Below are 25,308 nucleotides of genomic sequence, written 5' to 3' on the forward strand. Positions count from 1 at the left end.
AATTTATTTGAGACGTTAATTCATTTATATTATTTGGTTTGTAACCTCTTAGTTGTCCAGACTGTTGTTATTTGTGTTATTAACTACTGTTGTTTAGTAACAAAATTTTACTATGTATACAGAATACAAATTGTACATGTTCTGTGACTACACAGATATGGAAGAAAAAAAGCCAAAGGAGGAAGAGTAGGGTTAGAAGAATGTATCATACCGGGTCCTTCCCTTCTGTTATATTTGCCACTGCTCGTCTTTTACTACAAAATTCCTAGACTAATACCTCCAATTTCCTGTATCTAAGCCATGTTTTAATATGTTATTTTTCTATTTCCAAACTTACAGTTGCTTGCTCCTCCATCAGTGCCAGCTCTTGAAAATGGTATTCCATTCTAACCTAAATAGTTCTGACTTCCCCTATATATACTGTTGTTTAAGATGCTCTGAATGCTAGTCCAAATCTAGTACCTCAGGTAAATTATTTAATCTCTCAGCCTCAGTATCTTCTCAAACGTGGGGATATAAAGGAAGTATCTCTACTTAAATTGCTGTAAGCATAAATGTTGCCTGACATGTAGTAGACACACTATAAAGAATAGCTGTCTTAACTCTGCTCATGTCTTATCCACTTCGAGTGTTGGTACTGCTCCTTGGTATGTCCCAATTTTTGAAAGGGAAAATCGTAACTCATCCCTCAAGATTTAGCTCAGAAGCTAGTTTAATCTCTCTTCTGAGCATTGTAACACATCATTAGTATTCAGCACAGTTTGGCATAATAATTACTTGCCTACTTGTCCTTTATTCCTTATTTTATTGAAATTCCTAAGTGCAGAAGTAATGTCATCTTTAGCATCTGTCCTAGACTGCATGTGATGAGTACATTGGTTCAGTGAGTAAATGAATAAGGGAATCATAAATTCACAAAATTAAGAGAAAATATAACAGTTTTATGAAAAGTAGAAGTAGCATATAAAGGCAAATTTTTGAAGGAAAATCTAGTATTCCTAAATTTTTCATTTCTAAATAGTGCTATAGATTTTAAAGATATAGTCAGATGAAACCCCTGGTATTCTTTGAGGTACAGGTGGTAAAATTAGCTGTGGTTCAAATGACCTACACATGCTATATATTCTTTATAAGTAGTTTATGTATTTCTCCATCATTACACAGTCATAATTTGGCTTCAGAAATTTTGTTTGCAAGTAAAAACAAGGTAAGCTGCCATGTGTAAAATCTGTATTATTCTTATTAACCATAAAGTAAATTCAACCAGTAAGCTATTAACGTAGAAAATAGTCATTTCTAATTTCATTCTGTAGATGAATGACTTATGTCACTGCATCAATACAATGTAAAAATTAATGCAGGAAGCAAAAATTTGATAAATGCTGTACCATTAGTGGAATTTTTCAGACTTTGCACATTAAAGCAAACTTGTAGTATTTTTTTCAGTACATTTGGGAGCCATCTATATAAAATAAGGATAGATGTGTAGAATTTTGCATTTTAGTGTAAGAACTTGGAATATAAAAACACTTAGAGATGAGAGTACAAAGTAATTTTTAAAGTTGAAAAGAATGTCAGGGAAACTTGACCTGTGGTTCAGTGCTTTGACCCACAAGCCTAATTGTGTGAAGTAATAATTTTTTGCAAGATATTCATACATATTAAAGAAAAAGTAAGTGTTCCATAGAACCACTTGTATTTGTCAAAACAGGTGAATTTCAAAAATTTTATTTTAAGGTTAGATGTACAGTCTACATTCTTTCTCTGACATTTATTTACATACTCCATTGTGAATCTAATGCTGAGAGCTTTTCCTGCACATTTTAGTTCATAATGTTTCTGTTGATTGACATGAATGTAAACAGTCTTAGAACTACCTTCCCATTCATTCATTTGCCAAATAATGTATTTTATTTAAATCAATAAAAAAACTCATGATTTTCCATAGTTTAAGATCTCTGAAATCAGGCTTCATTGTGACAAGGCTTATGATATTTAATTGGTATCATTTTTCCTTTTTTAGTGGTAAATAATATTATGCATCATACATTGATGGTGGATTAAAATCAACAAGGATATAATGCAGTAACAGCCTAAACTCTTAGCATCAGAGGATTTGGTGGGAGGTGGTTAGTATGGCATCTCCTCACTCATTGTGTTGAGGGCTGTTGGAGGACTTCAGTTAAACTTGGGCTTTTTGATGTGCTCTATGCATAATGGAGCATTATTCAGCCATGAGAAAGAAGGATATCATGCCATTTGTGACAATATGGATGAAACTTTAGCACATTATACTAAGCAAGATTAAGTCAATTAGAGAATGATAGTACTGTTAGATATCATTTATGTTTAGAATCTAAAAAAGTCCAATTTGTTTGGAAAACCACAAAAACAGTGAAGTGGTGGTTACCAGGGGATGGGAGGTGGGGGGATAAGATTGATGGTGTTTATGGGTACAAACTTGAACAAGTACAAAATAAGCCATTGCGATCTAATGCACAGTATAATGAATATAGACAGAATGTACTTTAATTATATAATGTGATATGTATTGCGTCAGTGGCAATTATATTAATATAAGTGTATCAAAGTGATATCCTGTACACCCTAAATCACAAAGTGTAACATGCAGGCCCAGAGATTTTATATAGTTTTGAAAATCCTCTCATTGTCAGTTGGAGCCTGGAGATAAGGTAAGCCTTTTAGGAGAACAAGTTTGGACATAGCAAAAAAGAGAGCACAGAGAGCATAACTTTTGAATATACTTTCATTTAAGGCTGAAGGGAAGAGATACAAAGGTGAGGAATGACTCTTGAAGTAGAAACATATACCTAGTGGAAGTAGGTGCTCAAGTCACAGAACTTGAAGAGAATTACCAAAAGGAGCAGTACTCCAACAGACACATGAAAAGATGCTCCACATCGCTAGTCATCAGAGAAATGCAAATTAAAACCACAAAGAGATATCACCTCACACCAGTAAGGATCGCCACCATCCAAAAGACAAACAACAACAAATGTTGGTGAGGTTGTGGAGAAAGGGCAACCCTCGTACACTGCTGGTGGGAATGTAAATTAGTTCAGCCATTGTGGAAAGCAGTATGGAGGTTCCTCAAAATGCTCAAGATAGAAATACCATTTGACCCAGGAATTCCACTTCTAGGAATTTACCCTAAGAATTCAGCAGCCCAGTTTGAAAAAGACATATGCACCCCTATGTTTATCACAGCACTATTTACAATAGCCAAGAAATGGAAGCAACCTAAGTGTTCATCAGTAGATGAATGGATAAAGAAGGTGTGGTACATTTACACAATGGAATATTATTCAGCCATAAGAAAACAAATCCTACCATTTACAACAATATGGATGGAGCTAGAGGGTATTATGCCCAGTGAAATAAGCCAGGCGTAGAAAGCCAAGTACCAAATGATTTCACTCATACGTGGAGTATAAGATTAAAGAAAAACTGAAGGAACAAAACAGGAGCAGAATCACAGAACCCAAGAATGGACTAACAGTTACCAAAGGGAAAGGGACTGGGGAGGATGGGTGGGAAGGGAGGGATAAAAGGGGAACGGGGGAAGAAGGGGGGCATTACTATTAGTGTGTATAACGTGTGTGTGGGGGCACAGGGAAGGCTGTGCAACACAGAGAAGACAAGTAGTGATTCTACAGCATCTTACTATGATGGACAATAACTGTAATGGGTTTTGTTTGGGGGTGCTTGGTGATGGGGGGAGTCTAGTAAACATAAAGTTCCTCATGTAATTGTAGATTAATGTTGCCAAAACAAAAAACAAAAAAAGGAGCACTACTGGTACTGCACAGAGATTAAGGAGTATAGGATTGAGAAAACCTTTGGGTTAAAGAGAAAGGGATGAGAAACAAATTGTATCTACTATATGCCACTATCTACCATATTCATCACTATTATCAGAGTAACCTTTTGATTATCCCCATTTTACAGATGGGAAAACTGGTGCAGATGAGGCTAGCTATTAAAATGGGGGACTAAATATTACTGGTGGCCTTTAAGAGAGCAGTTTTACTAGAGTTTGGAGCAGGGAGTAGAGAGAGAAGCCAGATTACCAGGGACTAAAAAGTGTGTGTAAGTTTTCCCTCAGTCTTGTATGCATTATAAATTACTCTTTCAGTAGCCAGATCCAAAGACTTTCTTCTTCTTTTGTATGCTGTCTCATATCTGCACACTTAGCAGTTTGTACATGACCTTTGTTATAATATTTACCAATTTTAGTAGGTTTACCTGTTCTCATTTTCTGTGTTCTTCAGGGGCAGGTCCTGTGTCTTACTCATTTTTGTAATTCCAGTTGAGAGGGTGGCATATATTAATTAGGGCAGTGGTTTTCCACTCTAGTTGCAAATTAGAATCAACAGGAGAGTTTATAAATAAACATGGATGTACAGGACTTTTAGATTTGCTTCCTAAAGAAATGTCTTTTTCTGGAGACCATGTAAGTGGCTGCAGATGGAGCCATCCTGATGTGTTGCCTAGTGACAAGGAAGTCACCATATGGTGAACCATAAGTCTGTTTGCTATTGCAGTTTCACATAAAATGGCATTGTAACAATGTTTGGTGAAAGCAATAGAGTGCTCATTTGATCTCAAGATAGTTTAGCTTTTCTTGATTTTGATTCCAAATACCAGGTTTGGGAAATGGCCTATGTTTTCCCTGGTGTTTAACCTCTTTTCATAGTCTGCTTGTGACGTGGCTATTCCTGTGCTCCTTCTAACATTTTAGGGAAATCTAGCTGGGGTAGGTAACAGCAGCTAAAACATTTATAAGCTTTTGTTCACCTTGTTCTCCATTTCATAAATGTCTTTCTCACTCTTTTCCACTCATCCAGCTCATGTCTATACTTCAAGGTTAATAAGCTTGCCTATATTCATTCTGTATCCTTCTAAGGCTACCTTGGTTTTAATTTGTTGCCCCTGTTGCTGTCGCTGTGACTATTACAGTGATGTTGACAGTGATTGTGGGGCTGCTTCTGCTAGTGGTGATTATGACATCTAATCTTTAGTGAGTATTTCTTACTGAATCTAAAAAAATCTATTTGGAGTTGGCACTATTTTACAGATGGAAGGAGTTAAGCAGTAGGAAGTTTATTAAGTGACTTTTAAGAAGCTTATGTGTTGTGAATGAAATTAAGCATTGATGTGAGCAAAAAGCCTAAGTTCTTAATGACTGCACCATGCTGACTCCCCTCAAATTTTATTTTTATGATACAGTTAATGCGATATGTAATGATAGTTTTTTAACATCTCCTATAATTATTTTCATTTATTATTATTCCATAAATAGAGTTTCTTTCAGCATATTTTCATAGGTCATGCAAAAAGTTATGTGACCTAAACATATTTGGTTTTATATATAGTTTGCATTAGTGTGATAGGACTGTCACAATAAAACACCATAGACTTGGTAACTTAAAAAAACAAATTTATTTTCTAACAATTCTGGAAGCTAGAAATCTAAGATCAAATATATTTTAGAATCCCAAATGAAAGGATTTCATGGGGGTTTAGAACAAGTATTTTAAGACAAGTCTGATCTGAGTACCAGATCTCTTACTTACTTGTTTATGTGACCTTGGAAAAGTTTCTTAATCCTTCCATTGTTCAGTTTCCTCTCTGTATAGTAGAGATAACAATAGTATCTACTTCAGAATTTCTATGAAGATAAAATTAGATAATGCAAGAGAGGCACTTTACTCAATACATCACACATTTTAAGTAATCAGTATATATTATTATAATCATGCAGGGATCTTAACACATTATTCACTCCTTTATTTCTTAATTCAAGACACATTACCGAGTGCAGGTCTAGCAGGAACTGTGCCGATTCCAGAGATACCAAATCCCTGTCCCTGTCTTGAGGGAAGTTCTGTGGAAGAGAAAGACAATAGTTAAAGTACAGTATGTATGAGAAATAATGTGAGTACAAAGGCAGGCCACTATTAATGTTGGAGAAGAAGTCAGGGATGACTTCATAGATCAGTGAAGTTGGGCTAAAATTTGGAAAATAATATTCAGGTGGACCATAGTGAGGAAATTTGGGCATTGAGTATTTAATATCTGAATTTTTGCCATGGCCTTCTAGTTGAATTTCTTGATTTACATCCCTCTTACTTTTTCAGGTTTTTTAAATCATGTCAGCCTGATGCCAGGGTTCTTATTTGCAGAGTCTAAGAATGAACTTAGCAAACAGACAAGGTAGGAGAGCCAGGGAGACTTTTACTGAGATATACACTCAGAAGACAGAGCTCCTGGTTACCCAGGAGGGGACAAGAGAGCTCAGGGTGGTGCATTGTCTAGGGGATTTATAGGCATTTGAGAACTTTTGAGAACTGAGGGCTTAGGGTGTGAACTTGTTACCACCTGCCCTGCCCTCAAGGTGGGCTGGGTTATTGTCTGTTTGCTAGGGCTGTTTACGGTGAAGTCACGGGGTTATGCTGAGATACCCTTGTGGAACACTCAAACGTTCCAAGCCAAGATGCTCCTGACCTTTTGACCTTTAACTGATCTCAGTGAAGATGTCTATATTCCTAGTCTGGTATCTTTACCCTAGAGAATTAGTGTGATCTTGACTTTGCATAATGATGAACACAGTTTTGATAGGGACTTTATGTTGTTACATTGCTTTGATTGTAAATATCTTGCCTTGCTTTTTCCAGAGGCCCTCACCCTACTCTGTCTAAGCCTGTAGTCCCTACCTCAAGTCTTAAATGACAAAGTTGTAGTGGATCTCTGTTGCATATCTGCTCCTATTTTCATTATCTCTTTCTGTTCATGTAACTTGGGTTTATTATATTGCTCTTTTTCTAACTTCATTTGATGAGCATTAAGCACATTAAAGCACTTAAAATTTTTTCTAATATATTTTAGGCAAACTGATTTTGTTGTGCCTCACAAGGTTTTGTATATTTTATTTTCATTATCACATTTCACAACGTTTTTAGAAGTTTTCATCATAATTTTTTCTTTACCTCATGAGTTGTTTAGCAGCATATATTCTTTTAAATTACCAGATTGTGGTGGGAGCATTGTAAATTTTTGTCACTCGTTAATGTTGTAAGAGATGTAATTGCATAATACCTATTCTCCAACGTTCATTGAGGCTTTCTCCATGGCCTGGAACATAATCAATTTTTGTAAATATTCCATGGATGCTTGAAAAGTTTATCCACAAACTGTTAGTCGCATAACTATATGCTTGTCCATAAATTCATTGCTTCTGTTTCCCAGATCATTATTTCTTCTGTCTGTGTAATGTATCAATTATCAATAAAGATATGTTGAAACTTTTCTCTGCGATAGTGGATTTATCATTTTAAGCTGTTTTTCTTAGGTGTCTCATCGTTGATGAATCTGTTCACACTATTTAATAACTCTTTGGAGATACAGTAATGCTGTTTGTCTCTAAGTCTATTCTTTTGATATTAATTGATATACACTAGGTCTTTACTTTGGCTAATGCTTGATATGTCTTTTTCCATTATTTTACTTCCAGTATATAGGTTCTAACTGCAAACAACATATACTTAGACTTTTTTCATTTATCCCTACACTATTCCTTACTGCATATAAATACCTTGAAAAATCCAAACTTCTTATCCAAAGTCTTCTCTCCCTGTACCCTAGGCTCCAGATTTACTAATTTCTTACTTTTCCTAACATCTTACAACTTTGATATTTGTATATAGCGCCCTCTAGTACCTAGAAGCTCTACTCTCTGGAGCTCCTCAGCCCCTGAAGTAATGTCAGGAGATGAAGCGTAGTGGTATTGGTGCCTGGGGGCAGAAAGAGCTGTTTACTGCTTCCTGGCTGCTATGACTGTCTCCACTGCCTAAACCGGTGGGCCAAGCACACAGGTATAAGCCTCTATGCTTTGCATCTGTAGTTGCTGTACACAGATCTTCCCTCTGGCTGGCCTAACAACCATAGTAGGGTTTGCTGTTTTGCAAGCCAGGTGGCAGCTGGCTGGGAGAAAGGCGCAGTATGCTGCATATCACGGAGGGGGTCCTTAGAGCTGTGTAGCCAGCCTGGGAGCTGGAGCACCTGAAGGTCATGAAAGCTCCTAACCTGCTGGGCCGAGTGCCCCCAGACAATTTTGTCTACCTGTCATTTTCCTGAGTAGTAAGCTCTGTGCAATCCTTGCCCCTTTAGCAACCCTCTTGCCAAGGGTTTCCTTGTTAGGAAGTCTCTCAGACTGCCCACCTTTCTTTTGTCCCAGAGCAGCCGAATGTGGATCCCTGCTTTCCACAAGCAGCTGGAATCTCAGTCTCTCCAGGAATTCTTCTGTTCTTAGCTTTCCAACCCCCTAGTCACGAGATTACCATGCAAGCACCATGAAATGTAGGTTTGTGCTCCCAGAGCAGGTCTCTGGAGTTAGGCATTTAGCAGTTCCAGACCTCCACTCCCTCCCCAGTCAGTTTCTCTTCCTCCCTCTGCTTAGCTGGTTTGGGGGAAGGGCTTGGGTCCCACCAGGCCACAGCTTCAGTACGTTACCCTGTTCCGTGAGGTCTGCTCTTTTCCCCAGGTGTAGCACTCTGGTGCAGTCCTCTTTCCTGTTGCTCTTTCAGGATTGGTTGTATTGATTATATTTTTGTATTATATGCAGTTTTAGGAGGAAGCCACTGTCTCATCTCTCACACCACCATCTTTAATCCATTCAGCATTTTATTATTTTTGATGCAATTTTAAATGGAGTTGTTTTCCTGATCTGTCTTTCTGCTGTTTTGTTGTTAGTATATAGGAATGCAATGTATTTTCTATATATTGATTCTGTATCCTGCAACTTCTCTGAATTCAATTATCAGTTTTAGCACTTTTTTGATGGATTCTTTAGGGTTTTCTATGTACAATGAATGTCATACCATCTGTAAATAGTGAAAGTTTAACTTCTTCCCTACCATTTGGATGCCTTTTATTTCTTTGTGTTGTCTGATTGCTGTGGCTAGGATCTCCAGCACTATTGCTATATAACATTGGTGAAAATAGGCATACTTGTCTTGTTCCTGATCTTAGAGGAAAAGCTTTCAGCTTTTTGCTACTAAGTATGATGTTGGCTATGGTTTTGTCATATATGGCCTTTATTACGTTGAAGTACTTACTCATTTTATTGAGAGTTTTTTTCATGAATGTATGTTAAGTTCTGTCAAATGCTTTTTCAGCTTCTATTTAGACAATCATGTGGCTTTTATCCTTTTTTTCTTTATCTGGTGTGTGATGTTGAGTGACTTATGAATAGTGTACCATCCTTGCATCCCTGGAATAAATCCCCCTTAGTCATGATGGATGACTTTTTTGATATATTTTTGGATTCAGTTTGCTAATATTCTGCTTTTGTAGATTTTTGCATATATGTTCATCAGGGATATTGGTCTATAATTTTTTTTCTTTGTGGTGGCTTTGTCTGGTTTTGATATTAGAGTGATGCTGGCTGTATAGAGTGAGTTTGCAAGTATTCCCTCTTCCATTTTTTGGAGCAGTTTAAGAGGACAGGTATCAACTTTTTGTTAAATGTTTGGTAGAAATTGGCTGTGAAGCCATCTGGACCTGGTGTTTTGGTTTTGGGGACCTTTTTGATTACAAGTTTGATTTCATTGATGGTAATTTTCCTGTTCAGACTTTTGTTTCTTCTTGGGTCAGTCTTGGAAAGTCGTATTTTTCTAGGAATTTGTCCATTTCTTCTAGGTTGTCCAATTTATTGCCATATAATTTTTCATAGTATTTTCTAATAAATTTTTGTGTTTCAGTGCATACATTGTGATTATTCCTTCTTCACTTCTGATTCTGCTTATGTTGTGTATATTCTTTTTTTCTCCTGGAAAGTCTGATATAAGTACTGCTACACCTGCTTTATTCTCCCTATTATTTACATGGAATGTCTTTTTCCATCCCTTCACTTTTAGTCTGTGTAAATCTTTGGATCCGAAATGAATCTCCTGTAAGCAGCATATAGATGGTTCTTGTTTCTTTATCCATTCTCCACTCAATGTCTTGTGATCTATTCATTCAGTCCATTTTCATTTAAGATGATTATTGATAGATATGTACTTACTGCCATTTTATTGTTTTCTGCTGTTTTTCATATCTATTCTCTGTTCCTTTCTTCTTGTGTTATACTCTTGTCATTAATAGTTTTCTTTAGTGTTGTAATTATATTTCTCTCTCTTTTAAATTTATTTATTTATTTGTGTATTTATTGTAGAACAAAATATTGTGGTTACCTCAGTCTGTATTTCATTTGCTCAAAATATCAGGGATCATTTGTTTTATAAATAAACTAATAGGAATGAAAAACACCGTGATGAAATGGCTAATACACTGAAGAGAATAATTAATTGAAAGGAGAAAAGAAATTTATCTTCAAGGCATGCTAAGCAGCCTCAAATGCACACTGTTTTCTTTTAAAAAGCTATTTATAGCCCCACACCCAACCCAAGTAAAGTGTGTTCATGTCCTGGGCATGTTCCGACCACACCCACAAAAAAAAAAGGCACCTTAGGGTCTACTATGTAGTCTGAGAATCAGAATTCAAAGGCCAGTTCTGCCACTTATTTGTGCTATAAGCTCAGTGGAGTTTTTTAACCTCCTTGGGATTTCAGTTTCTCTCATTTTTAAAACGGGTAAAGTATGTCTACTTATTTCATATGTGGTAGATTGAGGCAATAAATATAAAGTCATAGGAATAGTACCTCACATATAAATGTTCAATAAATGTCAACATTAACATTTTACATTTTTGAACAATTTTCATCATACCGCATCTTACGTGTTCATGCAGATTGAGCATACATTAGTTTCTTCTGGGAAATAAAAAGTGCCTCCCAATTATCTAGCCATTGTTTAGTCATTCAGTTAATTATTTTATAATAGGTATAAATCATTGTTATTTTACCAATTCCCTATTTGATTTCTCTTTTGAGATTTCCACATTATCGCCATGATGTAGCCAATTACAAACATCCTTCCAGCATTTGCAGAGGAAGGTATCTGGAGTTGTAATGTTTAACAGATAACATGTTTTAGTAGTCCAAGTCCTGGATGGAATGTGAGAAATTTAAGGACCTATTTTAATATATCATTGTGTTTTTTGGATTGTGGGAAAATAAAACTTAACAAAATATAGTATATAAATAGTAAAAGAATTTAAATCCTCTTTGGATGTTCTCCGGGCACATTTTGGAGCATGAATGCAATAAATGTTTTGAAACAGGGTCAGGTAAACTTGTTCTGTAGTGAACAGAGTACATATTTTGGAGTCTCCAATCTATTCAGTCTCTGGTTCAACTATTCACCTCTGACTTTAATGTGAAAGCAGCCATAGATAACATGTGAATGAATGAGAACAGCAGTGTTCCAGTAAGAAGACTGTATTTATTGACATTGAATTTTGGAATTTCATATAATTGTCCTGTGTTCTTTTGATTTTGTTAACCACTTAAAAATGTGAAGTTCTTCTTTAGCTCACAAACCACACAAAATGGCTGGCTGGCTGTATTTGCCCCACAAACCATAGCTTGCTACCCCCTTTTTTTTTAAAAAAAATTTTTTATTAAGATATGATTGATATACACTCTTATGAAGGTTTCACATGAAAAAACAATGGTTACTGCATTTACCCATATTATCAAGTCCCCACCCATACCCCAATGCAGTCACTGTCCAACTGTGCAGCAAGTTGCCAGAGATCCACTATGTCCCTTCTCTGTAATACACTGTTCTCCCCGTGATCCCCCACACCGTGTGTACTAAACAATACCCCTCAGTCCCCTTCTCCCTCTCTCCCCACCTGCCCTCCCACACTCCTTCCCTTTCATAACCACTAGTTCATTCTTTTGCCACCCCCTTTTCTATAAACGCTAAGGAACCTGAGATGCACAGAGATTAAGTAATGTGCCTGAGGTCCTCTGGTGGGGGACCAAGAAGCCAGTGTCCAGAACTCGGGTGCCTTGGCTTCAGAACGTGCTCCTTGCCCGATGTGAGCAGCTTCCCCGGGCGTGCATTTGTGGGCCCTACCACTTTGCAGATGAGGGTAGCACACATGGGGCACATTTGAAACAAAGTGGCCACTTCACCTGGTAGGAAGGTGTCCAGAGGAGGGAGAGGCATGGAAAGGAGGCTGTGATGTGGTGGCCAGAGCTCACAGTGACATTTAATGTAACAGCAACAGAGGAGGGGCAGGACTTAAGTTAGGGAAATCATGTAATTTAGAAAAAAGTGCTGGAACTTCATCTTATTTCTAAGTTGGCATAGTGTTCATCTCACTGCTTCCCAATCCTGGACTGGCGTGATGAGGGTGTGTGTCAGGGAGTAAAGGAGGGCATTTCAGGCAAGGTAGACATTGCCGGAAAGAACAAAGGGGTTTGGGTCATTCAGTCTGAGAATTCCTGTCTCCTTCTGTTTCTCTATGTCTCTATGTCTATTCCTGTCCATCATCCATCCATCCATCCATCCATCCATCCATATGTATGTATGTATATATGTGGAATCTGTAAAGGAACCTCTGTTAGAATTAACATAAATTCAAATTGTGGGAAGGTTCACGTTGGCTGTTTCCCCTCTACCTGCTCTGCAGGCCTACTTTTGCTGCCTGTAAACAAACGATATCTATCAGCTGTTCAGCCATGTGCTCTTTTCTTTTTACAATTAGGCAGGCAGTCCTGTTTGCATGAACTGCACAGTGTGTGGATGAACGTGAGTGTCTGCTGTAAACTGTGACAAGTATTTAGTGAGTGGGAAGAGGTATTAGGCAGGGCTGGGGTGCTGTGTTCTAACTCCAGCCCAACTGAGAAGGAGGGCCTCACCCTGCTTTCTCTTGACCCTCAGGCAAGGAATTGACCTTCCTACTTTTTTGGTTCTTGTTTGTTTTTCTTTGGATTAGCTGCCCAGGAAAGCAAGAATCAAGAACAGCTCAGTCAGTTGAACCTGAATCTCACTTGATCCCAGAATCCAAGCCCAGAATGGAGTTTGGTCTTGGGTGGGAAGCACGCTGCCCAGGCCAGAACAGAATTGAGTACCTGGAGGGTGTGATGTGGGGGAAGAAGGAGACGAGGAAGGAGGACCCTTAGAGGAAGCTGTTACAGTGCCCCTCTGTTGCCACCGGCTGTGTCTCCAGTGGTGGCTTTCTTTGGGCAAACAAGTTCCTTTCTGACAATGTGAACACCACTGGGAGGGTGAAAGAAGGTGACTGATAACAGGACATCATCTGCCTCACCAGATCACTGTTGTTGCCAGGCCTCCTTCAGCCTCTACTTCAGAAAGGGAAGTTTAATGTTCTTTGGGGTGGGGGCATGTAGTTCTGAAGTGTAGGATGTCAGGGTGGGAGTGGCAGGATGCCTCTGGTCTCGGGGTATCAGGGATGAAGTTAGCATTGATTGAGCACCTACTGCAACCTCACACTTGGCTGGGCTCTTTGCAAGAAGTAGATTTTCCACAGACCCTTGGAAGCGATACTCTTTCCTGTGGTGTGTAGGTGAACAGATGGGCTAAGATGAGTAGAGGTACTTTGTGAAGGGAGTCTGGCCCTCCTTTTAGCTGGTGAGATGTCTTTCCTTATAGTCTAAGAGGAAAAGGAAGTTCTAAGAGGTGGGAAATAAAAGCAGTGTAAAACGGGGTCTCTATCCAGTGCAGAGGAAGGAGGAAGAGCATTTATTAAGCACTTACTATATTCCAGGTATCCGTGAGCAACTTAGATCTCTATTTAGTCCTTATGATTAATCTGTGGTATGTTATTTCTGTCGTGTACATAAGAACACACATGTTCTGAGAAGGTAAATCATTTCTTCAATGTCACAAAAATAAGCAGTAGAGCGGGGAAGGGAATGTAGATTGTCTGACTCTGGACAAGATATTGGCCAACAGAAGTGCCCAGAGCTGGCAGCTGAGATGAGAGAGAGCATCATAGGAATGGGTAAAAAGTTCAATAACCTATTTAAAAAAACCATCACCGACAAGAGAAGGGAAGAGGTAGCTATAAATGGAACTCATGTAAATAAAGCAGATTGATATTTGTGGCAAAGGGTAGATAGGCAAGTCCTCCACTTATTGGTCCCAGAGGTTGTATAGAATATTGGAAATACAGGCACGAGCTACTTTCTCTACTTTGTGCTCACAGAAGCACATTATGGTCTTATCACCATCACCAAGGATGCAATTAATGTGGGGCAAACGTACATGAGGCTGGTGGGCATGGGACCTGCTTCTGTGAGGAGATGAGCCTGGAGGGAGCTGGACTTGCCCATCAGGCAGGACCCTGCTCTGGGGTGGGGCAGGCCATGGGGAACACAGGGCATGGGTGATGCAGTCAGCAGTGGGACATCCCAGCCAGCTGGGGTTCAGTGTTCAGAATGTGAGCCTCATACAGTGCATGAGAACGGGCAGGCAGAAAGCTGCTGATCTGCGGAGGCAGGCAATGGTGTGTACATAAAAAAGCTCCTGCCCATGTCTGTGGTCATTATTGCCTTTTAGGGCCCTCTTATTCCTTGGTGAAGCAGAAAATTTCCCGTGTGCCTTCCTTACCCCACACTATGGCCACACACATCAAAAGGACCTGGAATGGAGGTTTAAGTGCAGGTTCCTGAGTTCTGTACAGACTCACCACATGAAACCCCATAATCAGTTCTTTCATACATTAAGGTTTGAGAAACGTGAAGAGGAATATACATCAGTGCTTTAGAAAGTACTCATATTAACATAGGCATATCCATTAAGTACGAAAGTATCATTTATTAAAATTCCAGTTATGTGTTAGGTCTTGAACTAGCCACTTTAAATGTGTTAGTTGATGTGATTTTTAAAATAAAGCCCATGTTGAGACAATGGTTATCTCTACAACACACATGAGAAGTCTGAATCCAGGAAGCTGAGTAGATTGCAAGATTATCTAGCTAAGAAATGATAGAGCCAGGATGTAAACGCAGGTGTCCTGATGTAGGGAGAAAGTCTGGGCTGGTAAGAGACTCGGGGTAGGTGAGATCAGAAACACATTGTGCGGTCCTCAGTGTACCTTTGGTATAGTGCAGTCTATGGCCAGTTTCTTTTTGGGACGAAAAAGCGAAGCAACAGCAAGCACAAAGAGAGGACCTTGCATTTTTACTACTTCTGTCTGCCGGAGCACAGCGACCCGCGGAACTAGAGCATGTGACCCAGCCAGCTCCTTTGGAATGGGTGAAGAGCTGTGGCTCTCATCCGGCACTAGCATTGCCGCTCGTGCACCAGTCAGCTGGAGGGGGTGAGACCGAGCCGCTTCTTTGGCCAACCTCTTTACAAATATCCAGTCTCCTGCTCACCTACGGTTGAATCAAAAGCCGTTTGTAAAGTAGTCAAAGCAAGTCTACTTTCTCGTAAGACGGCCGGGCTGGCCTTTCTGGTTCGTTTTTCCTTTATTCCACTTCTGGTAGGGGTCAAGGAGGTCCGTAAGTGACTTCTGGGGGACTAATGCTTTTATTTCCGGGCTGTGGGATCAGGCTGGGATTAGCATTTGGTGGCTTCCGCTGATCTCAGTGCTGCTGCCCTCATGTCAGACATGGACAGCGATGAGGTTTCTGTGGGAAGTGGCCCATTTTCTTTAATCGTTTTCCTCTTTGGCAACATCAGTGGAGCCGGGCAGCTGGAGGGGGAAAGCATCTTGGATGATGTGAGGGGTGGGCGTGGGGTTAGGGCTCGGGGTGGTGCGGCTAAGGAGACAGCTGGAGTGTAGTGTAGAGGATGTTTAGAATTCGAGGGCGGATGTGTTCCTCTCTCTGAGAGGGTGCAGTAATGAGAAGTGGATACTGCCTTCGTAGACTCTGCAGTAAGAGAGAGGCGGCTTCTTTGTGGATGAGTGTGAGAAGGAGACAGGATGGTAGACCAGCCCCCGTAGGTCAGGGGTGCCGATGTGGGTGACTTTGGACAGAATGTTCCATCTGACCAGGCAGTAGGAAATATTTATTGCACTTTTAACCTAGGGAGGTTGCTTTCAGGCTATTGCAATGGGAACCTGTTAGGCTGGAGGAAGCAAAAACAAGGACATGCAAACAGAACAGAGAGATAGCCTAAAAGGAGAACAGACCAGACTCCAAGGTCTGTGCCTTATATGGAAAGGTACAGCTCTTCCTGAATTCCATCCCTCTGATGTGCCAACTAAGACCCAGATGTCAGCCTCCTCCCTCTTGGAAGGAAAAAAATTCTAGTTGTCTATAATGTCACCTTTAGCCAATCATACCTCTCCATGCCCCCTAAGATAGCTTGCCCACTCCTCCCCCTCCTAACCCCTTATAAGCCACCACTTCCCTGACCCAGTGTGACTTCCCCAGCCTGTGATAGCCAGACCATGGAACATCACCTGGGAATTTGCATTCAAATAAACGACCTGGCCCTTTGTTGCCTCTCTTCCCCTGCTTATTTCAGCCAGAATTTATCTTACAGGACCTACTTGGAGATTCCTGAAACTGCGTTTCTGCCATCGCTGACCTAAGGTGGCTGTAGAGCAAGAGAACTGGACAGAGGCTGCAACAAATTATATGGTTCACCTCCCTGTTATTAGAACAGTGAATGTTCAAACTATCTGGGGCAGGCAGTCCCCTTCTGGGTCCAGCGCCCTTAAGTAGTTTTCCCAGTGTTCACTGGCATTCATTCATGCTATCGTTGCCTGTGGCCAAGCGAAACTCACCTTCCGTTTAAGGTTCATCTTTTCAAGGAGAGAATAATGATCAATATTCCTTCTCCCGTGGAGCACACACAAGTACACAAAAACTAGCAGAAAAGTTCTTGCCTTCTCTAGTCCAAATGACCTCTGTTGCTTTAGCCTTTATTCTGAGAACTACTGTTACGTTCATTTAGTCTTAGTGGTGGTTTTTTGAATATTTCTTTATATTACTTTAAAGTAGGGTGATGAAATTGGACACAATATGTCAATAAAGACCTGATGAATGAAGAGTTTGGAAGCTTTACTTTTCACTTCTTTAATGTGAAGCTCCTTTTAGCACACTGCAGGGTCATTTTTCATGCAGATTTTATAGCTTTGTCGTGGACCAGGAAATACGCCTTGTATGGGAAGCTTAGGTGTAGTTGTTGTCTTTGACGCTGATGCTGTCCCTTTTTCAGGAGTGTAAGAAGCACCTGGCAGGCTTGGGGACTTTCGGTCTGGGCAGCCTGATCACTGAACTCACCGCAAATGAAGAACTGACTGGGACTGACGGTGCCCTGGTACATGATGAAGGTGAAATCTGGGTCATGGGGAGTAAGGTGGGGAGGAGGCTAGCCACTTAGGGTAAATGTACTTTTCAATTGGATTTTCCTTAGGGAGTGAGAGTTATTTGCTATTTGTTGACACATACTCCCCCCTGCCTTTTTTATTCATAGGCTGGATCAGGAGTACAGAAGATGCTGTGGACTATTCAGACATCACTGAGGTAGCGGAAGACGAAAGCCAAAGGTGTCAGCAGACAATGGGGAGCTTGCAGCCCCTTTGCAACTCAGGTGATTGTTTGGTGTCCTCTGTAGAGCATACCAGTATATTTTCCCGCTATATAGTCCAGTTTGTTTGTTTCTTCCTTTGTGTGCTGTCTGCCGTTGTTCCTGCTCTCTGTGCCTTTTCTGCTTCTCTCCCTTTGTCAGCTCAGTTCCAAGTAGCTGCTCTCCTTTTGTGTTCTGAGGCAGTGTTACCATACTCAGGCTTTTATTCCTCATACTGATTATTTCCAAACTTGTGGTGAATGCCAAGTAAAGATGATAATGCTTTCTTCCTTATCGTCTGGTATTTGAGTACCTACCATGTTCATAGCACTGTTGTAGATGCTATTTAAACTCAGTCTTTGCCCTCAAGCAATTGGTAGTTCAAGGAGGATTAATATGTATGATCACATATAAACAAGCACACCCATTTCTTGGCTCATCTTCTATTAATTACTCACCAGCTCTATGCTGACAGTGCAGTTAATGCATGCACACACCATAGGTTTTTCTCCTGGGTGTAAGGTACTACCTTATAGAATCAGAATGTCAGAACTGGAAGGGTTCTTAGTGATTATTTTCTTTTCACCTCATCATAGATAAGGAAAACTTGAACTTGAGAGAACTTTAATAATGTGGAACTTTATTAAAAGTTTATAGTCAGCTAGCTTCAACCTTGAATAATTCAACAACTCAGTGCATTAGACACTTTTGGAATACCTGATATGTGCTGTGTAACTAATAGACAGTATGGAACGAAGATAATAAAATCCATTTTCTGATCCTGAACTCAGTTCCATGGTCTGGAACCTAGAGCTACCATCATAGTCCACTCTTTCCACTGCCCTTTGCTACCTGTCACTGCTTGTCACTTTTATATGAAGTTGTTTATTTGTTGTCCACCTTTTTGAATTACATTTCAGGGTCAGTTAATGGATTTGAGTGCTTCCTATATAAAGAGATGAATTGTACCACATACACAAGTAGTAACCCAGCAAAATAGAAGATACAGGTCTTACCTTCACAGGGAAATTAGGGAAGATGGGGTAGACAATGCAAAGCATAATTACTCCTAATAAGAAGACAGAAGTCAGCTAAAAGTTCATAGTTCTGTATGGAGTGTTATATTTAGTTTTGAGAGCCTTCCAGAATAGCTAAGTTAAAAGTAGCATAACTATTGTTTTGAGGCCCTTGACTGAGGCTAAGGGGGAGGTCGTAGTAGCTCTGATTTTTAGGGAATGTTTTAATTTCAGGTTTAGGTTTATTTCTCTAGGGAAGATACGGAAGAGCATAGTGGTGGTTTCCTGTTGGGTTTTATGAGCTGAACACCTAGGAAAGAAGAATGTTAAATTTGATAAATCTCTATTCTGAGTTCTCTTGACCTCTGAGGTTACCTTTGTCTCTGCCCTTAGCTTCCTCCTTCCCTGGCATTGGCCCCTTCCCATAGCCTGTTTTATATGGGTGCTTCTTTGGAATAACTGGAATTGCATGGAACTCATTAGAAAATGCTTCACGGAGGTGAATATTAACCAAAGTATTGAAAGACAAGGTTTGATGGAGAAGAGGCAGCAGAGCATTTGGTTTGGAAACATGGCTTGTCTAAAATGTTTGGAGATAGAATAGTGTGGGGGGAATTGGCCAGTGGGTTTTCTTGAAAGGAGTGGAAAACATACTGCCAAATAGCAAGTCCCCAGGGTAGAAGAATTTGACAGCATCTTCTTGGAAATAGAAAAAGTGTGTTTGAGGGGTAGGAAATTGATGAAGGAGACAGGAGATTAAAATCATAGGTTGGGAAAATGAAGGTAGAAGTGGTATTGATAGTAAGAAAATGTAATTTAAAAGAATATTTCAGTGATATGCAATTGCATATCTGAGTGAAAAGGTTATTTATTTATTTTTATTATTTTTTATTTTGGTATGATTAATGTACAACTACATGAAGAACATTATGTTTACTAGACTCCCCCCTTCATCAAGTCCCCCCAACAAAACCCCATTACAGTCACTGTCCATCAGCATACTAAGATGCTGTAGAATCACTACTTGTCTTCTCTGGGTTGCAGAGCCCTCCCTGTGCCTCCCTCGACATTATACATGCTAATCGTAATGCCCCATTTCTTTATCCCAACCCTTATCCCTCCCTTCCCACCTACCCTCCCCAGTCCCTTTCCCTTTGGTAAGTGTTAGTCCATTCTTGAATTCTGTGAATCTGCTGATGTTTTGTTCCTTCAGTTTTTCTGTTTTTATACTCCACATTTGAATGAAATCATTTGGTACTTGTGTTTCTCAACCTGGCTAATTTCTCTGAACATAATATCCTCTAGCCCCATCTGTGTTGTTACAAATGGTAGGATTCATTTTCTTCTTAATATTCTTCTATGTGGAATATTTCTTCTATAATATTCCATTGTGTATATGTACCACATCTTCTTTATCCACTCATCTACTGATGGACACTTAGGTTACTTCCATTTCTTAGCTATTGTAAATAGTGCTGCCATAAACATAGGGGTGCATCTGTCTTTTACAAACTAGGTTACTGTATTAGGGTAAATTCTTAGAAGTGGAATTCCTGGGTCAAATGGTATTTCTATTTTGAGCTTTTTGAGGAACCTCCATATTGCTTTCCACAATGGTTGAACTAATTTACATTCCCACCAGCAGTGCCCCTTTCCCCACAACCTCGCCAACATTTGTTGTTCTTTGTGTTTTGGGTGGTGGCGATCTTTACTGGTGTGAGGTGATACCTCATTGTTTTAATTTGCATTTCTCTGATGATTAGCAATGTGGAGCATCTTTTCATGTGTCTGTTGGCCATCTGAATTTCTTCTTTGGAGAAGTGTCTGTTCAGATCTTGTGCCAATATTTAATTGGATTATTTGCCTTTTGTTTGTTGAGGTGCACCAGCTCTTTATATATTTTGGATGTCAATCCTTTATCAGATCTGTCATTTATGAATATATTCTCCCATACTGTAGGATGCCTTTGTGTTCTCTTAATGGTGTCCTTTGCTGTACAGAAGCTTTTCGGCTTGATATAGTCCCACTTGTTCTTTGCTTTTGTTTCCCTTGCCTGGGGAGATATGTTCATGAAGAAGTCGCTCATATTTATGTCCAATAGATTTTTGCCTATGTTTTTTTCTAAGAGTTTTATGGTTTTATGACTTACATTCAGGTCTTTGATCCATTTTGAAGTTACTTTTGTGTATGGGTTTAGACACTGATCCAGTTTCATTCTCTTCCATGTAGCTGTCCAGTTTTGCCAGCTCCAGCTGTTGAAGAGGCTGTTGTTTTCCCACTGTATGTCCATGGCTCCTTTATCTTATATTAATTGACCATATATGTTTGGGTTAATGTCTGGTGTCTCTGTTCTGTTCCGCAGGTTTGTGGCTCTGTTCTTGTGCCAGTACCAAAATGTACTGATTACTGTGGCTTTGTAGTAGAGCTTGAAGTTGGGGTGCGAGATTCCCCCCACTTTGTTCTTCCTTCTCATGGTTGCTTAGGCGATTTGGGGTCTTTTGTGGTTCTGTATGAATTCTGGAACTATTTGTTCTAGTTCATTGAAGAATGTTGTTGGTAATTTGATGGGGATTGCATCAAATCTGTATATTGCTTTGGGTAGGATGGCCATTTTGACTATATTAATTCTTCCTATCCAAGAGCATGGGATGAGTTTCCATTTGTTAGTGTCCCCTTTAATTTCACTTTAGAATGTCCTGTAGTTTTCAGGTATAGGTCTTTCACTTCCTTGGTTAGGTTATTCCTAGGTATTTTATTCTTTTTGATGCCATTGTGAATGCAATTGTTTTCCTGATTTCTCTATTAGTGCATTGTTAGTGTATAGGAAAGACACAGATTTCTGTGTGTGAATTTTGTATCCTGCAACTTTGCTGAATTCCAATATTGGTTCTAGTAGTTTTGGAGTGGAATCTTTAGGGTTTTTTTGTACAATATCATGTCATCTGCAAATAGTGACAGTTTAACTTTTCTTTACCAATCTGGATTCCTTGTATTTCTTTGTTTTGTCTGACTGCCATGGCTAGGACCTCCAGTACTATGTTGAATGACAGTGGGGAGAGTGGACATCCCTGTCTTGTACCTGATCTCAGAGGAAAAGCTTTCAACTTCTCGCTGTTCAGTATGAGGATAGCTGTGGGTTTATCATATATGGCCTTTATTATGTTGAGGTACTTGCAATCTGTAACCATTTTGCTGAGAGTTATTATCATGAACGGATGTTGAATTTTGTCAAATGCTTTTTCAGCATCTATGCAGATGATCATGTGGTTTTTGTACTTCTTCTTGTTTATGTGGTGGATGATGTTGATGGATTTTCGATTGTTGTACCATCCTTGCATCCCTGGGATGAATCCCACTTGGTCATGGTATATGATCCTCTTGATGTATTTTTGAATTCAGTTTGCTAATATTTTGAGTATTTTTGCATCTGTGTTCATCAGGGATATTGGTCTGTAATTTTCTTTTTTGGTGGGTCTTTGTGTGGAATGGTTTTATAGTGATGCTGGCTTCATAGAATGAGTTTGGAAGTATTCCCTCTCTTCTATTTTTTGGAAAACTTTAAGGAGAATGGGTATTATGTCTTCTCTATATGTCTGATGAAATTCCGAGGTAAATCCATCTGGCCCAGGGGTTTTGTTCTTTGGTAGTTTTCTGATTACCACTTCAATTTCGCTGCTGGTAATTGGTCTGTTTAGATTTTCTGTTTCTTTCTGGGTCAGTCTTGGAAGGTTGTATTTTTCTAAGAAGTCCATTTCTTCTAGGTTTTCCTGCTTGTTAGCATAAAGGTTTTCATAGTATTCTCTAATAATTCTTTGTATTTCTGTGGTGTCTGCTGTGATTTTTCCTTTCTCGTTTCTGATTCTGTAGATGTGTGCTGATTCTTTTTTTCCCTTAGTAAGTCTGACTAGAGGCTTATCTGTTTTGTTTATTTTCTCAAAGAACCAGCTCTTGGATTCATTGATTTTTGCTATTTTATTATCAATTTTATTTATTTCTTCTGTGATCTTAATTATGTCCCTCCTTCTGCTGACTTTAGGCCTCATTTGTTCTTTTTCCCATTTCGATAATTGTGACTTTAGACTATTCTTTTGGGATTTGATCTTCCTTCTTTAAATTTGTCTGGATTTCTATATACTTTCCTTTTAAGACTGCTTTCACTGTGTCCCACAGAAGGTGGTCTTTGTGTTGTTGATGTCATTTGTTTCCATATATTGCTTGTTCCCTATTTTAATTTGGTCATTGATCCATTATTTATGAGCATGTTAAGCATCCATGTGTTTGTGAGCCTTTTTGTTTTCTTTGTACAATTTCTTTCTAGTTTTATACCTGTGTGGTCTGAAAAGTTGGTTGGTAGTATTTCAGCCTTTTTGAATTTACTGAGGCTCTTGTTGTGGCCTAGTATGTGGTCTATTTTGGAGAATGTTCCATGTGCAGTTGAGAAGAATGTGTATACTGTTGCTTTTGGATGTAGAGTTCTGTAGATGTCTATTAGTTCCATCTTTTCTAGTGTGATGCTCAGCGCCTCTTTGCCTTACTTATTTTCTGACTGGTGGATCTATCCTTTGGAGTGAGTGGTGTGTTTAAATCTCCTAAAATGAATGCATTGCTTTCTATTTCCTCCTTTAATTCTGTTAGTATTTGTTTCACATATGCTGATGCTCCTGTATTCGGTGCATATATATTTATAATGGTTATATCCTCCTGTTGTACAGTCCCATTTATCATTATGTAATGTCCTTCTTTATCTCTTGTTACTTTCTTTGTTTTGAAGTCTTACTTTCTCTGATACAAGTACTGCAACACCTACTTTTTTCTCTCTGTTGTTTGCAAGGAATATCTTTTTCCATCCCTTGACTTTTAGTCTGTGCATGTCTTTGGGTTTGAGGTGAGTCTCTTGTAAACAGCATATGGATGGGTCTTGCTTTTTTATCCATTCTATTACTCTGTGTCTTTTGATAGATGCATTCAGTGCATTTACATTTAGGGTAATTTTTGAAATATATATATTCATTGACATTGCAGGCTTTAGATTCGTGGTTACCAAATGTTCAAGGTTAGCTTTTTTACTATTTTACTGTCTAACTTGCTTATTGAGCTATTATAAACACTGTCTGATGTTTCTTTTCTTCTCTCCCTTCTTATTCCTCCTTCTCCATTCTTTTCATGTTGGGTGTTTTATTCTGTGACCTTTTGTGTTCCTTTGACTGCTTTTGTGAGTAGTTGATTTTATTTTTTGCCATTAGTTAGTATTTGGTTGGTCTGCTTTCTTTGCTGTGGTTATATTTTCTCTGGTGACATTTGTTTAGGCTTAGGAGTGCTCCCATCTAGAACAATCCCTCTAAAATACCCTGTAGAGTTGCTTTTTGGGAGGCAAATTCCCTCAACTTTTACTTGTTTGGGAATTGTTAAACCCTCCTTCATATTTAAAGGATAATTGTGCTGGGTACAGTATCCTTGGTTCAAGGCCCTTCTGTTTCATTGTATTGAATATACAATGCCATTCTCTTCTGGCCTGTAAGGTTTTCTGTTGAGAAGTCTGATGATAGCCTGATGGGTTTTCCTTTGTAGGTGACCTTTGTCCTCTCTCTAGCTGCCTATAAAACTCTGTCCTTGTCCTGTGCACCCTTGCCAGTATTTATTATTGTCTTATGGACGTTGGCCATCCTAACTGGTGTGAGGTGATATCTGATTGTGGTTTTAATTTGCATTTCCCTGATGATTAGCCATCTGTAGTTTCTTTTCAAGTACCTGTTAGCCATTTGAATTTCTTCTTTGGAGATGTGTCTGTTCAGATCCTCTGCCCATTTTTTAATCAGGTTATTTGTTTTTTTGGGTGAGGCATATGAGTTCTTTATATATTTTTTATGTTAACCCCTTGTCTGATAAGTTGTTTATGAATATATTCTCCTGTATTGTAGGATGTCTTGTTGCCCTGTTGCTGGTGTCCTTTGCTGTACTGAAGCTTTTGTTTTGATGAACTTCCACTTTTTCATTTTTGATTTTGTTTCCCTTGCCCAAGGAGATGTGTTCAGGAAAAATTGCTCATGTTTATGTTCAAGAGATTTTGTCTATGTTTACTTCTGAGTTTTATGGTTTCATGTCTTTCATTCAGGTCTTTGATCCATTTTGAGTTATCTTTGTATATGGAGTTAGGCAGTAATCCAGTTTCATTCTCTTAAATGTAGCTGTCCAGTTTTGCCAACACCAGTTGTTGAAGAGGCTGTCATTTCCCTATTGTATATAGGCAGCTCCTTTATTGTATATTAATTAGCAATATATGTGTGGCTTTGTATGAGGGCTCTCTGTTTTGTTCCGTTAATCTGTGGGTTTGTTCTTGTGTGAGTTCCAAATTGTCCTGATTATTGTGACTCTGTAGTAGAGCTTTAAGTTAGGGAGCATAATCCCCCCTACTTTGGTCTTCCCTCTCAGTATTGTTTTGGATTTTAGGGGTCTTTTGTGCTTCCATATGAATTTTAGAACTATTTGTTCTACTTCTTTGAAGAATGCTATTGATATTTTGGTAGGGATTGAGTTGAATCTGTAGATTCCTTTAGGTAGGATGTCCATTTTGACAACATTAATTCTTCCTACCCATGCGCATGGGATACATTTCCATTTATTGGTGTCTTTAATTTTTCTTAATGAGTGTCTTGTAGTTTTCAGGATATAGGTCTTTGATCTCCTTGGTTAGGTTTATTCTTAGGTATTTTATTCCTTTTGATTCAATTGTAAGTAGAGTTGTTTTCTTGATTTCTCTTTCTACTAGTTCATCGTTAGTAAATAGGAATGCCATAGATTTCTGTGTATTAATTTTGTATTCTGCAGC

At 39.0% G+C, this 25,308-nt stretch overlaps 1 protein-coding gene across 1 annotated transcript in view; it reads left to right on the plus strand.

The window, feature by feature from the left end:
* The first annotated feature begins 15,526 nt into the window (after nt 1–15,526).
* LOC130682319 (transcription initiation factor TFIID subunit 1-like) overlaps nt 15,527–25,308 on the plus strand; it is a 93,647-nt gene continuing 83,865 nt past the window's right edge. Inside the window, exons 1-3 of the mRNA XM_057496702.1 lie at nt 15,527–15,667; nt 17,116–17,230; nt 17,374–17,490. Coding sequence (XP_057352685.1) covers nt 15,548–15,667; nt 17,116–17,230; nt 17,374–17,490 — 352 coding nt within the window. The 5' untranslated portion in view covers nt 15,527–15,547. The remainder of the gene's footprint in view (nt 15,668–17,115; nt 17,231–17,373; nt 17,491–25,308) is intronic.

The sequence above is a fragment of the Manis pentadactyla genome (assembly GCF_030020395.1).
Source record: "Manis pentadactyla isolate mManPen7 chromosome Y unlocalized genomic scaffold, mManPen7.hap1 SUPER_Y_unloc_5, whole genome shotgun sequence".
NCBI classification, from domain to species: Eukaryota; Metazoa; Chordata; class Mammalia; order Pholidota; family Manidae; genus Manis; species Manis pentadactyla.